This window comes from Anopheles nili, chromosome 3 (genome assembly GCF_943737925.1).
Source record: "Anopheles nili chromosome 3, idAnoNiliSN_F5_01, whole genome shotgun sequence".
In the NCBI taxonomy this organism is placed as follows: Eukaryota; Metazoa; Arthropoda; class Insecta; order Diptera; family Culicidae; genus Anopheles; species Anopheles nili.
Window position 1 is genome coordinate 14,486,257 of NC_071292.1, and position 14,854 is coordinate 14,501,110.

Consider the following 14,854-nt stretch of genomic DNA (forward strand, 5'->3'; position numbering starts at 1 on the left):
TGATAAAACAATAAAACACTTTGGTAAACTCAGGCTTAAAACGTAACGCGCCACTCTCGTCGCGACCGGAAGATGGAGAACGCAAAATCTCCTCGTACAATCTTCGACAACCGGCACATTTGAAGTTATAGCGATACTCGAGCGGTATTTATGTATAGTGCTAGCTTTTTTACATAGTTTTATCCTTTGCGATAGGGATAACAGAGGTCCTTATTGAGAGCAGGGATAGTTAGTAACGTGATGGCGTCGATTCATTCCTTAACGAAACATTTTCTAACGCTCTCCTAGAGCACCCTATTCATCCGAATCGCTGACTACAATAAACCGTATACACACTGACCGGGGAACAGGGTTCCCCCGTCGATTTTGGGCGCCATTTAAACGGATGTCTCCGTCGCTCGGTTGACCGCAACTGTAACAGCTGGACTGGTAGCTCCGCTGGGTGATGCCGATGTACTCCGCCGGCCAGCAACAACGGATCCACCTCCAGTAGAGTTCGTCCCGGCACCGGTCACCGACGAAGCCGCCTTGCAGTAGAACTTCTTGTGCGCAATGTACGTGTTGGCGTACGTGAACGTGATATCGCACGTGTCACAGTGCTTCGGACCGGCGGGAAGTAATGGCTGCTGGTGCGAAGCCGGTGAAGAACCGCACGTATCCGACGTTGGTGGTGACGGTGTGGGCCGATCGGTCATACCCGGGGCAGGTGAACACGCCGACGACGACACCGACGTTGGATGAGATTTCGATTTCAGATTCTGGCCGGGTGAAACCGGTGAACCGCCGCTCATCAGGACGGGCGGCGAGCTGAGCGAGGGCATGTGCGGGTCGAAGATCTCCGTCTTGATGGGTGGTTCTTCCAGCACGACGTCCACGTTAATGTCGGGCGTATCCGGATCGTCCTGTGAGCCGCCACCAGCGTCATCTTTCGGTTCCGTTTTGATTATTTGACTACAATAAAAAATGAGAGGATTTCGTTAGATATCGACACACATTAGGTGAGATGAACGGACCTCCGAGAGGGTCGTGTAGTACCTCTCTGTTCCTTACCTACTGGCTACCGTGAGCCCGGGTGTGCTGGCGATCGGAGGTCTTGCTGAGAGAACGGTTGTGATCACTTCGCCACCACTCGTTCCATTGTACAGCAACGATTCACCTCCTTCACCGATAAGGGGCGAACCACCAGCCGTCGGACGTTCCCGTCCGTGTACGTGTTTGATATGTTTGGCCTGAAGATGGGAGACCGAGAACGTGATTAAACTACCTCCAAAAGCAGGGATGCACCTGCGACTTACCACATTGATCCGGTAGCTCGAGCTGTACGGACAAAATTCGCACTGATGTCGCACAAGCTGCCCGTTGCCCAGGATCCCGGGTGCCACCGGAGGTGAACCACCGTCCGAATGCTCCTGTCCCGGGTGTTTCTGGGACGCGATGGCGGCATGAGACGCAGCAGCGGCAGCGGCAGCCGCAACAGCAGCCATGGCCGCCGCGTTTTGTGCCCCAGCCGGCGGTATCTCGATACCATCCTCCTCCAGGATGCAGGTGATGAAGTTTTCCTCGTTAAACTCGTTCGTCTTCTTGTCAAAGTGCATCCGGATGTGAGTGCGCATGCCACTGGAAGGTTACAAAACGCGATTCTTGTTAGCATTCGTTGTTACTGCGCTGTTGCAAAAAGGGTCGCAGTCAAGGACCTACCGAAGCGTGTTGCCTTTATACCGGCAGATCGTACACCGGAACGCCTTCACGCCACCGTGCGTGTCCATGTGCCGGCGGGCTTCCGTTGAGTTTGGACTGATGACTTCACAGATCGGGCACTTGTACGCACCGTGGCCAGCGATCGTGCACGGTTGTCCCGGTTCGTGCATGCTTTTGCACTTCGAACAACGCTCCTTGTGCGGTTGCATCGGTGTCACCACGGTTGTCACTCCCGTGGCATTCTGGAAGGGCAGCAAACGAGTTAGATCTGGTTCACATGGATCGATTTAAATGATCTTCACTTACCACCGGCAGGTTGGTGTCGATTCGCTTCGGACAGTAGTACATCTGATGGGCGTTCAGGTTGTCCAGCGAGGTGAACTTGATGCCGCATGCCGCACAAATCAACTGTTGATACGCGACGGAACCTCCGACTCCACCGGGTGCGTTGGAACCGGGTGCCGTTGCTTGCGGTGAAATTGGTGGGCTAACCTTTGCCGATTCGCCGTCGTCCTGATTGCGTGCCGAACAGTAGTGCTTTTTGTGTGCAAGATAGTTCTCGTACTTGCAGAACACGATGTTGCACTCCTTGCACTTGGAGTCACCCTGTTTCACGAAGATCTGAGGCGTTTGACCGGATAGAACGGCAGCTGTTGGTCCTCCAGGGGTTGAAGCACCACCTGGACCACCACCACCCGTTGGCGAGATGCTGGTAAGGAGTGGAGATATCTGCGGTTTCGCTAACCCATCCGGAGTTGGTCCACCACCCGAGGATGACAACCGAAGTGCCAGTTCGACGCCCTGCTTCGTTAGCAGCGGATGCGCATTGGGCAGGATGTTTAGATTGAGATTAACGGTTGGATCCCCGACCGCAGATAGGCGCAGGGCGATATCTGCTGGGAGCAACGGCCGCATAAGCTGCTGCTGTAGCGTCAACGGCGAGATTGAGAGACCCGGAACGGAACTTCCGAGGGCGTGCTGACCTGCGGCAACTGCAGCTGCAGCAGCAGCGACGGCTGCGGCTGCCGTTGCATTAGAACCACCACCACGTGGACTGTTTGAGCGTCGTTTTGGTGAGGGTGTCAGTGGAGGACTACCCGGGAGTGATGGCGCACATACGATCTGTTCCGGCGTCAGTGAGTCTCCGCTGACGGAGAGATTCTCCTTGCCCTCCATCAGGCTGTCATAGTCCACGAGTCGTTGGTCGGCGGCCGAAACGGCTGACGATAGTGAGAGGGACCGTTCACGCAGGCTCAAGCTTCCGATGGCACCAGGCGAAAGTCGCCGCACGGACAAATCGAGTGGTGTCGATCCGACCGGTTGATCCCTGAAAAAAAACGAAAAGTGAGAATGTTAATGGCAGTCCTTGAATCGCCGCGATCAATCACGTCCTTTTCTTACTTGTTTGCGGTGTTGTCTCGTTTGTTGATCGCTTTCAGAACTTCACCCGTTGAGGATCCACCCGTGGAGTTGGTATCGTTCGATATGTTTGGTGTAGGTCCTCGGGAAGGATGCTGTTGCGGATTGTTGCTGTTGGTGTTGCTTCCCGGTGCGGTTTGCGAGGTACGCTGGGTTTGACCGTGCGATCCTGCGAGTCCTTCAAAGCCACCACCCGGTACGATTCCAGCCGTGACGGCTTGTGACGCTAGCGACATGGCGATCGGTTGCAGGCTTCCATTTTGGAATATAAAACACGCCGACTCTGGATTGGCAACCCCGGGTGCAAGCGAGGATCTGCAAAAGGAAAAGAATAAGATAAATTTAAGAACGAGTTTAAAGTAGCTTCTCAACTTGAAGGAACACAGCGTCGCATGCGAGCATCATACTGTTATATACCATCACGCCTAAAGTTAGGCAACACACATAGCATCGAACAGGTTCGTGTTCAGAATTCAAACCAGTCACGGTAAAAAAAAGCTCGAGCACGAGGCTGTTCATTCGTTATATTACTTGCTTTAAACCAATAATGCCATCGTGAGTTAAACTATCATACTTACAACAGTCCCGGTATGACGTTGGCGCCTCGAATCAACGAGTACGGTATCACGATGATGGGGTTAGTGGGCAGCGCCAGGAAAGGTTGCTGGCTTGCGGTTACCGGCGGCGTTTTCGGCACATCCGGTGGACTCTGCGAGCCCGACTTGTGCGTTGCTGGTTTCGGTGTTGAGTTGTTAGACTGTTGGCTGCACGGGGGAGAGATAGAAAAGTAAGTTTAGTTGAATTTTAACCCTCTTTAGAAAAGGTTGACTGGCGCAACTTACCCTTCACGATGGCGCGAGCTGCAGTAATGCTGCTTGTGTGCGCGATATGTCTTCGTGCTGGAGAATCGTATATCACAATCGGAACAGTAGCGATCAACCTGCGGCACCGGTCCCTGCGATTGCTGCACTTGGTGTTGCTGCTGCTGCTGTTGCTGATGAAGCACTGCAGCTGCAGCAGCGACCGCTTGAGCTTGAATGTGCTGCAGCTGTTGCTGCTGTAGTTGCTGTTGCTGTTGCTGCTGATGTTGCTGCTGCTGGTGCAGCATAACACCATCATCTCCGTTGACGATCGCACCGACGGGTGATGGTGATGGTGAGGACTGGTGCATGCGCATGTGTCGGTTGAGGGAAACCTTCTTATCAGCACTGTACGAACACTGCGAACAGGCGTACTGCTTGCCAGTCTTAAGGGCCTTCGACGGAGGTTCACCAGTGCCATCACCACCGGAATGTGCGTTCTTGGTGCCCCCACCCGTACCACCCGTACCAGCACCCCCTCCAGCCACCGTCGTACCACCGGATCCGGAAGTTCCAGCTCCGGTTCCACCACCGCCTCCTCCTGGCTCGTCTGCGTCCTTCCGATGCGAGCAGTAGTACGTTTGGTGGGCTTCCAGTGTTGATGCCGACGAGAACCGGATGCCACAGGGTCCGCACACATACATCGGTGGCAACCGGGGTGGCAACTCAACCGGCAACCCCATCTCGGGTCCTTTAATCGTGGAGGATTGCTTACGGACGATCAGCACGGCCGGAGCGGACCCTGGAGGTGGATGACCGATGGCCATATTGAGAGCGTGCTGCTGTTGATGGTGGTGATGGTGAGATTGCTTTTCCTCGCTAAGGGCCGCAGCCTCCCCGAGGTTTTTGAGATCCTTTGCGTCCGGATTGGCCGCCGGATCGGCTGCCAGGGCTACGTTTAAGCGCAACATCGGTACCGCCGTCGGTGTCGGTGACGGTGTCTGTCCTTGGGAGGAACCCGTTGAACCCGGCCGCTCGATGATGCTGACCGGTTCTTGCTTGATTTCTCGCACCGGCGGTGAGTCACACCGGCGGTCCGGATCTTCCGCCATCGGTGATGGTGTTGTGGCCGATCGCGAAGGACACCGATCGGTTGTATCCGTTTCCATCGGTAGTCCTCCCGGTTGGGTAAGGACACCTTCCGGTGCACCGTTCATACCACCGGTGGTGCTGTTACTTCTGCTTCTAGCGCTACCGTTACTGCTTCTACTGCTGCTGCTACTGCTGCTGTTGCTGCTTGTGCTGCTGCTGCGTGTGTTGCCGTTGTTGCTTCCTATCGCACCGTCACCGTTTTCGTCCGTGGGGTTTTGTGATTGCTGCTGCTGTTGCTGCTGCTGCTGCTGCTGCTGCTGTTCGTCACCGGCTTCCTCATCGTCTCCTGCAAATCGAACCGAAGATGGGAAAACAGGGAAAAGCGGTTAGCGTGTGTGTACCTACTGCTTGCTTATCTGGCCTGTCCTCCACGTGTTCCCGTACCCAAGGTGAACATTAATCAACGCCAGTGTCTCGTGCGGGATATCCTTTTACAAAAGGGATACGAAGATATTTTCGCTTTCGCAGGGGGCGCGGATCAATGGGCGTTCGCGCCAAAAACGGAAGCTTCCATATTTCACCCACCGACGACGACGACGACGACGAAATTAATGTCATCTTAATCGAACACACAACCTTCCGAAAACCGTCGGCATCAGGAAGGTTTCCGTTCGCATCCGCGCCGTTAATGACGATGAGTTTCGCGGTGTTAATTGCCACCCTCTGCCGGTCCATCCGAGGGATGTGCATTTGTGCATTCCTCCGAAAGGGCCCGCGAGCATATGTGGCCCCTCACTTTCCACCCACAAATCTCCAAGGGTGCGCGATTAATCAACGGGAAACCGCCACGTGAAGGAAAGGCACAAACACGAAACGGGAGATAATTTATGCTAAATGAGACATTCGACTCGCCACCGGTTCGACACGAAGAGAGAGAGGGGGCTAAGTGGGTACACGAAGACCGACAGGGGGGCAGAAAACCCTCTAGGAGCTGCGGTTGTTTATGGTTGGGTTTGCGTGTGAACGCTGAGCGTGGCATCAGATCGCGAATACGCGAACGCAATTGTTCAGCAATTGTGTGTCCTTTCGGCGTCGATTTTTGTGGTGTCGTTTAATGGCCGAAAAAAAAACATTACATCACCTTTTTTGAGCAATCAAAGCTAACAAAGTAGTTTTACACATTGCTCAATAATTAGATGCAACAAAATTAGGTTTTTCCCGCATCCTTTGAGCGAGTAACGAATGCTCATATCCCAGCGCCTGATGAACGCCAGGAAGGATCTCGCTGCTGTTGATCGACAGCCGTGAGAGAGAGTCGTCTCGATCTTGTGGTAGAAGTTGGACACGCGAAACAAAAAAAAAACCCAAAGTCGACTTTGGGATCACGATGGACGATATGGATTCACAACAGCCGTGCACAAAACCGCACACCGGGGACAGAAAAGTACACCGCGATCTCGACCGCTTCGCTCGCTTAGATCACCATCCGACGGTGGCAGCAAAAAGTCGTGTCCCTCGCTGGAACGGGGGTTGATGCAGAGCGCGGGCCAACAATCGCACAGCTACCATCAACCTCCTTGGTGGTGTAGGGGCCCTTTTCTCACAGGAGGATCAATTAAGAGCGCTCGATGAGGACGACGGGCGCAACGAGAAATAAAACATCAATACACGTTAAACAAATGTGAACGAAGCCGCCGCAAAGGCAAGCGCGATCGCAACCCTGTGGTAGGAGTGAAAGGTCCGAAACGAGAAACCGATATCGTGAGTGAACATACATGAAATTATGCACACCCGCCGATGTCGCCGAGCGTTCCGCTGAGAACATTCGAGGGGTGGGAGTAAAACGCGATTGATTTTATGTGCTTCACTCGTTCACGGGACGTTTCTCTTTTTCTTCATTTTCCGCCCATTTGCGGGTGGAATTGGGAGGGCTGCTCGTCATCCCTTTCATCCTCTCGCTCGCTCTCTTCCTGGCTTTCTCGTGCAATCCGTGCTCCCTTTGGCAGTCACATGTGAATTGAACCACCCGAAAGCGTGCCTATCATCGCGTCCGTTTTGCCCGTGAAGCGGCGAATGGAAAACATTGAGCGAAACGAAACAAATAAAATAATGAGCAGCGGCACGACTTTTCCGACCTGCGCGCGCGGTCGGCATTTTCACCGACGGCGATGGTCCGGATGGACCCACGATGACCGGGAGAGTTTTGCGGAAGTGCTAAGCAATTTGTTGATTTTTCCAAGACCAATCCCACCACCGTTTGTTGCGGCACCAAGGAGCCTTGGACCGGGCTAATTAGTGGCGATCGGAGCCCACACATCGGAGCCTAGAAAAGCGACGAAACGCTCGGTGGGCCCTTTGATCCCGGGTGAGGCAAGCAGCACACGATCGGATGGATGCTGGCTTTCCGCGGTGGAATCGTTTTCAGCGACCGTGGAACAGTTAAAGTCACTTGTGTGACGGTTTGCTTAGACAATCCTTCGACAGGGCAGGCAACGTACACGAGCAACGCGCATAATGTGCGACGAATGCGCGCTCCGCGAGACGATGCTCGTAAAAACCCGCTTTACAAACGTCATCATAAGTCGATGGCTTGGTGTCGTCCCCTCGCTAGGAAAGGATTCTCCCTTCCACATGGGCCGCCTTGCCGTACTCTTGCCGCTCACTCAAGGGCATCGCTTAAATTGAATTATAAACATCTGCGCGCTTCCAAAACGCGGGATGCCAAAGAGATGCCCGAAAGGCTCGAAACAATCCATCGGATGCACGCGAAAGTGGCGGGTTTTTGGTGGGCCGCCCCGAAATTGAATGAAATAAAACCACAAATTCCCGGAACCGAAGTTGCGCCGCCACATGCAATGCCGCCAGCGTCGTAGTAGGCTTTACAAACTGGTCAGCTCAAACCGGTCGAAACAAAAACCCAATCCAAGGCGGCGATGGCGACCGTCAAAAAAGGCGCCCGGAACGATGGGTTTATATAATCTCATCTCCCGCAACCCCGTTGCGAGATGGAGCGCGTCACGGGAGTGTTTGGTTTGGTCCTTTTCCCGAGGATGGGGCGCGCCTGCGAAAGAACGGCTTTTCGATAATCGCGAACAAAGAAGCGAAAGCGTCCGTTTCGAAGCCATCCGTTTCGCTAAGCGATGGACACTTTCTCCTGCAGCAGCACGCAGCGATAACACGCAGTCGGGTGGTGTCCTAGTTGGGGTGGTTGTGGTGGTGGAAAAATTAATACCACCTCCAAGAGGTGTATCCCTTTTTCATGGGCAGCCGAACCCGAAAAGACCGCACCCGCAAATGAGGGAAGATGCGCGCCCGAGAACCTTCAAAAATCGAACGGACTAATGGACGCGAGAGTGTGTGTGATTTTATATTCAGTACCAGAAGCATGGTTTGATTTTTATATTCAGTACCAGAAGCATGGTTTCGAAGGCCATCGAGTCCATCCCTGGGTGTTCCGGGAACGGTCGGGCTGCCCTTCAGATGATACACCTTTTGCACGGGCAAGATTAGCGCGCCCTGCAGCTGCTTCCTCGGGAATGCGCCTTCTTCCCTGTTGCTGGGGGCGTGTGGTGAAAAACCACGCAGCGAAAAGTCCGAAATCTCACGTGGGAGCACACTTTATGCTACCCACTTTGATGACTTCATCGCTCGTCCCGGAAGAGACGGCACCCCGAACGGGAACAAGAGCGTGTTTTGTTTTCTCGGGTTGAAGCTCGCGCTGGGAAATTCACTTCTCTTCAATGGCCACAGAGCCACAGAGCTGCAGTATGGAATAATTACACAGCGCACATGGCCGACGTCAGCAAAGGGGGGAATATTTTGTGAGCCCAGAAGTTGCCTGCGCACTCGTGTGTACGCGTGTGTAGCCATCGAAAAGCCATTCCTTCGTTCAAAACGAGCGTGCGATAACGACTCATTAAAGCATCACGTCACTTCCCGGTGAGGCTGCATCTCGAGCCGGAGATACTCGCCGGCGGGAATTGAATGATAACTCAATGGTCCAAAAACCCAACGGCAAGAGGACTCGCGTTGAGAGGGTTTCAATTTTAAGCCCAATTCGTTACCGGCAGTCAAACGAACACGCTCGGCCGATTAAACGACACGTTTATTGGAAGCGAATAAATATAAAACGAAACCCCGGTTGGACACCGTTTAGGCGTGAAATCGAACTTCAAAACGTTGCCTTCTCGTGTGTGCAGCACAGGGGTGTCTAATAAAGCGATAAAGATGGGCAGTAAAGCTGTATGAGTGCCTCATCATTGGAATTAAAAAGGTGCGCGACAACACGAAGGATATAGGGTGGCCCAAGCTCCGGTGCAAATAGCTGAACATCACCCACGAATGCATAGCCAACTCTTGAAGTCACAAATGACTACTCGGGAGCTCAAAAACGTTTCCTTCAACTTCGATTGTCTCGCCGTATTGAGGTGATGATGGACAAAAACCGGTTTGTGGCCCTAAACGTCCCTAATGTGTGGCGTCGCCGGTACATCGGCTGCTTTGGTTTCCACAGCCCGCTGGTGTGTTTGGCGACGAAATATCGTCAGAAAAAAAATCAACGACAAGCGAATTCGGAAACACTCGTTTGGTTGTTATGGGAATATGTGTTTCTAATAACCCTGAACATACGTTCGAACAGGCTCTCGTCGGTGTAGGAATGATGCTCTCCACGGGCCGGAATTGCTAAGAAATGCATCTCTTACAGCGAGAGCCGGAAATGACGTGTGATGTTTCGCGCAATAGCAATTTCATAAGGAATCAGTTGACCGTGAAAGGGGGTAAATTCTTCGCTTTGTTTTGTTTCCTTATCAGACGTTCCCCTTCGAACGATGTCTCACGAGATTCTGTGAGAGCGGGCGGGTCGATTAGAAGGGAGTGCCTCATGTGCTTTATCGCGTGTCATTTTTAAAACGTGTTCACGGTTAATCTAAGTGATAAGAGGGGGCAAGTGTCAATAGGACGATTGCGAGCCAATGCATTTTGGAATGTTTCCTTATCGCAATGCGACTGCCGAGTTCACCGTTCGGTTGCTTATCACTAAGCGCTGGCATGCTTTTTGTTTGCGAAACATTCTTTTATATTGCTTTAGTGCCCAACATCGAACACAAAACAATCCCTTTGCAGAGCGGCGTTAATAATAAGCAAAGTAAGGGTGGTCGTTATGCACAAGCAAAGCATATACATTGCCAATCAAGTGGATTTCCAAAACCACACCACGGCTCTTGGCTTAATCCACGAAATCTTGGCATGACATCACCAGTGAAATTCCACAAAACATACGATATGAAGCAATTCTACGTACTGTGAGCTGTTGTTGCTACCGTATTCTGTATGTGGCTATTTTTAGCCAACTCGAGGCTCGCATTTCTGTTCCCATTTTGTAATGAGACCAAAGCGAGAATCAAAAGCATCGCATAGCCGAGAAGATCGCATGGTTTGAAAAACATATTTGTGATACAGCGGAGCTGCTGAATCGCGGTGTTTGAGTTGTTTTGCGATATTCGAACGATGTTATGATTCAAAATGGCAGCCCTCGATGATAGCGACGTTCTGTAAGTGTTTAATTCCAATTATTGAATCACAATTTTGCAAAACAAATAAACACAGCAAACGTTCCGACGGTATTAACCGGTTGATGGGGAACATAAAACGAGTGCGGCAGATAAATGGGACGGATCATCTTCAATAAAATGTGCTGCTCATTTTAAGCAGTAGAATTCAAAGAGGTGAGTTATTACCAGCATAAATGCTTCGTTCTGGTAGTACTAGTTGTAACAGTATTGTTCGAAATTCTTGTATCTGATTTCTGTTACATGCTTCTTCATCAACAAGGAACGCTTTGAGAGTCAACTCGACATTCCAAAGCATCTTGGGACTTTGCAAACCCTTACCTAAACCCAAGATCGCGGCCATAGTTTGATGATCCCACCGGGAACACCTCAAAGCCACACACCAGTGAGGCCTAATTTGATCGCACATCTCTCCCGTCCGAAGTCCCGCCGGATCGCAAGAATGTTTTGCCGGCCCGACTTTCCTGGACGACTTATGCTGGGCCCCGTGCGTACTTTATGTTTCAATCACGAGCATAAATCCGCGCACCATCCACACGCCGCCATTTCGCGTCTCGGCTGCGCCATTTTAACTGCGCAAATGAAACCAAACAACACCGCCCGCAAAAGAGCGCTCCCGGGGTCGGGGGTTTTTTATTCCGCGTTTTTGCAAAAGGGCTCGTGTCAGGGTTCTTCTCGGTGATCATGCCTCCCCTGCCCGCCGGTTTGCATGTCGTGTTTCACGAGATCGATCAACGGAGTGCGCTCGCGTTTGGGAGGGAAGAAAATTGAATATAAATCCCACCGCGGTGTCCTTCGAGCACACGCGATTGATGCAACGGTGGTCGCGTTCGATCGATGTTCGCGAGGTCTACATCTCCGTGCTCGAAACCACCGCCCAATTGGTAGTTCACCGGGCAAATTTCTGCGTGCCGCGGAAGAAAAAGAAACCCACGGAATCGATGGCAAAAACAACAACACCGCCGCTCGTCGGCAGTTTTGTACGGCAGCTTGTAACCCAGCTCCTGTGATCGCGCGACCGGGTGGAACTGGTGGAAAAAGGGGGTGGGGAGAGGGCTGATTTACACCGATCAATCCCCACCGGACAGGACAGGTTTCGTGTTCCTGCGCCGACGGAGTTCTACAACGATCGGCGGGAGTAAAAACATCACGAATTGCTTGTCGAACTTGGGCGAGTTGTTCTTCCATTTCGCGCGCCACCGAAACTTTGGCCGATCGATAATTATCGTCCCCGAAAAGCACGTTGGGTGGATGATGGCGACGCTAACCGGGATCGAGACCGACACCACGACGATAAAGAGGGTTTTGTTGAGCCCTTTGGTAGAACGCGAACGCACGCGTCCATGGCACGATGCAAACCGATCACAGGGACATGAGCGCGACCACCGGCCGTGGGGGTGGAATTATGTTTCGCTTGTAGGGAAGCTAAGCTACCCGAGAGCCCCGAGGGAGCGAGATAACGGAAACAGGGATCGAGAAAAATGTCGCGTTTCGATAGCAAAAATCGTCCAATCGTCAAAACTGTTCTCGCTCGCTCGCCTACACCAACGCACGCAGGGTGCGCTTGAAGGGCGAATCCTTTGCACGGAGGCCGAGCGAGGGAAGCCCTTTCCGGTAGGCCTTGTTTCGTGTTGTCATCGAAGCTGAACAGAGACAGAAACCAGAAACCAGCGAACCACCGATCCGCCACAGCCCAATCGGAAACACAATCAAATCGCGTTGGGGTTTCGCGTTTCCGCGACGTTGTCTGCTCATTAAAATAATCAATTGTACTATCGAGAGCAAGAGAGAGAGAGAGAGAGAGAGAAAGGGTGAGTGAGTGAGTGAACAAAAAAAATGGTCAGCAAATGCAGCCCGAGTGGAGTCGCTTGGCATTGGAAACCAAACCAACCCAAAGAAATCAATGCAAAATCGAGCCAAGAAAGAAACCCACCCTCGGTAGTTTCGAAAAAGGGCGCTCCAGTGAACGCGAATTGAAGCACAATAACGCAGGTTGGGGGCGCGATACAGGGTTTTTCCTCTGTCCTTCTCGGGATTTATCGGGACGGTTTTAATCGGGATGTTCCTCCCGCTCATATTGTCACGCGTCTCCAACTCAGCGACACCCACGCGGACCTCCAAGGCCGGGTGTGTCGGTGTGTTTTAGACTTTTTTTGTCTATACTTCCCATTACAACAAACCTTTCCACGGTGGCGATCCCAGGGTGTGCTCATTAAATTCATTCCAAACCTACACTACATGTCGCGGTGGCTCAAACCTGCCGACTAAATTATGAATAGCTCCCCAAAAGGGCGTAAAAAAAATAAAAAGGAAGACGACCAGAACCGGAAAGCAAACCGTTCCTGAATTGCCCCATCGCGAACGCCGCAAACCGTGAGCAATTATCTCGAGGGAATTACTCCGTTTGCTTTACACGGCTATTAGTTGCACAAATTTACGATCATTAGCTCTTCCTTTTTATTTCGACTGCCCCGAAAATTACGACCGAGAGGTGGCTCGCGAAATCGCATTCAGATTGGTTTCGTTGGTGGTTTTACTTTTGGATGGGATGGCAAAAAAAAGAACTCCCTTCCAGCGAAGGGCCCGCAGATATGCGTTTCTAAAACTGCAGCCAAATCGGTAGCCCATTAGTTAGCGGATATTCTTTTAGTTGGAGCACCATTTTCCGGTGGAGTTTCCAACGACCAGCTTCTTGTCGATATACGGCCGCACATTACGGCGGGTTTTGGTACAATAAATCCGATAATTTAATGAAACCTATCCGCCACCGCGCGATCACACCCAGGGTGGAAGGCAAAATTCGCTTCCCGATCGACCATGTGAAGGATTAATGTCTGTTTCCTTTGCTGGCAATGGTGGGCAATGTCGCCATTTTACCACAAATCACAAGCGACGCTTCCTCGCGCGGGTGCTCACACAATTTTATGCAAATCTATTTTTGATAATAAAATTTATTCATTTCCTTCGACCTTTTCGCACCCACGTGCACGTGTGTGTGTGTGTGTGTAGCGTGGTGGTGTGACGTTATATCGCCTAGGAAAAGACGTTCACGACCAGCACACACACACACACACAAGGTGAGTTGAAGGGGGATTTATCGATGGGGCTTGCAAATCCGCCAGTTGGCGCTGGAAAGTAACCATGGCGATACCGCTGCTGGAAATGCACGTGAACACGTTCCTTTTACCCGTGGGAGGTGATATTTTTCTTTTTTTTCTTTCGCTCACCCACCACCCCCAGTGCAACAGTAAACGATCGCAAGATCGAATTTCCGCCCATTCGTTTGCCTGCCGTTTGCCGGAAATCTTGCTGGCAGCAACCGCATTGGTGTAAAATTAAAAGAAAAGCAAAAGAAGGCAGAGGAAAAAAAACCCATCATAAAAAAGCGCCCCCCAAGCACCGTCTGGAAGGAAATGGAAATCTCAATTTCCATCCCACCCCCCGGGGATGGGAAAGGTGCATTATGGGGATGTTTCTGCGCCGCATGGGAAATCGATCAGAATTTAGTGCATCCACGTACGTTACTAGCCCCCCCACACCGGCCCTTCCCCCCGAAGGACCCCTCGCTTACGATGGAAAGCTCAATGCGTCACCAGGATGACTGTTCCGAAGGACGATTTATTTCGCTCATCTAGCGCCCATGTAATGGAACCGCGAGGGCACGAGCCGCATGACGCTATTTCACTGCCAATTTCGTGTTTTTTTCCCTCATGCTTCATTCGACACTTGTTCTGCTTGCTCTCGCGTCTGTTCGGTTTCGGGTCCGTCTAAAAATCGGAACGGAACCGGCCGCTTGACGCAGTGGAGCAACATTTCTATAGCGTCATTTTGCCCGCCTTTTCCCCGCCCAACGATGGAAATGAATCACTCCAGCAAGCAGCGCAGGAAGGATGGCTTTTCTCGATCCTTTCCACATCACGCTAAGATGCACGAGGAATGCGAGACGTCCTGCAGTTGGAACCGCATTTGGTACTGGGGTTTTTTTCCCCGCAGCTCACTGCTGCAATACGCCGTCGGTCGGGAAGCGAAATGGGACGGAAGTGAAGGAAAATGAAGAAAAAAACAACGAGCCACCAGTCCCGATCCGATTCACGGTCATTCCATCAAATGGTGACAGGTTTGAGACAGTCCCATTTGCTTGGCCGAAGGGGTTCCGCAACCAGGAAAGTAACCGTCGGGGAAATGGGCAGCAGAAGGACAATAAATATCCCTTTCGACGTGAGCTGAAATCCTTCCGGAGAGTAGGTGTATGGTGCTTTTTTTTTTATTAGCACC

At 51.9% G+C, this 14,854-nt stretch overlaps 1 protein-coding gene across 1 annotated transcript in view; it reads right to left on the bottom strand.

The window, feature by feature from the left end:
* Window positions 1–251: 251 nt before the first annotated feature.
* LOC128723748 (zinc finger protein ush) overlaps window positions 252–14,854 on the bottom strand; it is a 51,674-nt gene continuing 37,071 nt past the window's right edge. The window contains exons 2-9 of the mRNA XM_053817513.1: window positions 3,960–5,355; window positions 3,696–3,881; window positions 3,100–3,432; window positions 2,005–3,025; window positions 1,699–1,940; window positions 1,296–1,617; window positions 1,051–1,229; window positions 252–951 (exon numbers count right to left, since the gene is read on the bottom strand). Of these exons, the coding sequence (XP_053673488.1) occupies window positions 378–951; window positions 1,051–1,229; window positions 1,296–1,617; window positions 1,699–1,940; window positions 2,005–3,025; window positions 3,100–3,432; window positions 3,696–3,881; window positions 3,960–5,355 (4,253 nt within the window). The 3' untranslated portion in view covers window positions 252–377. The remainder of the gene's footprint in view (window positions 952–1,050; window positions 1,230–1,295; window positions 1,618–1,698; window positions 1,941–2,004; window positions 3,026–3,099; window positions 3,433–3,695; window positions 3,882–3,959; window positions 5,356–14,854) is intronic.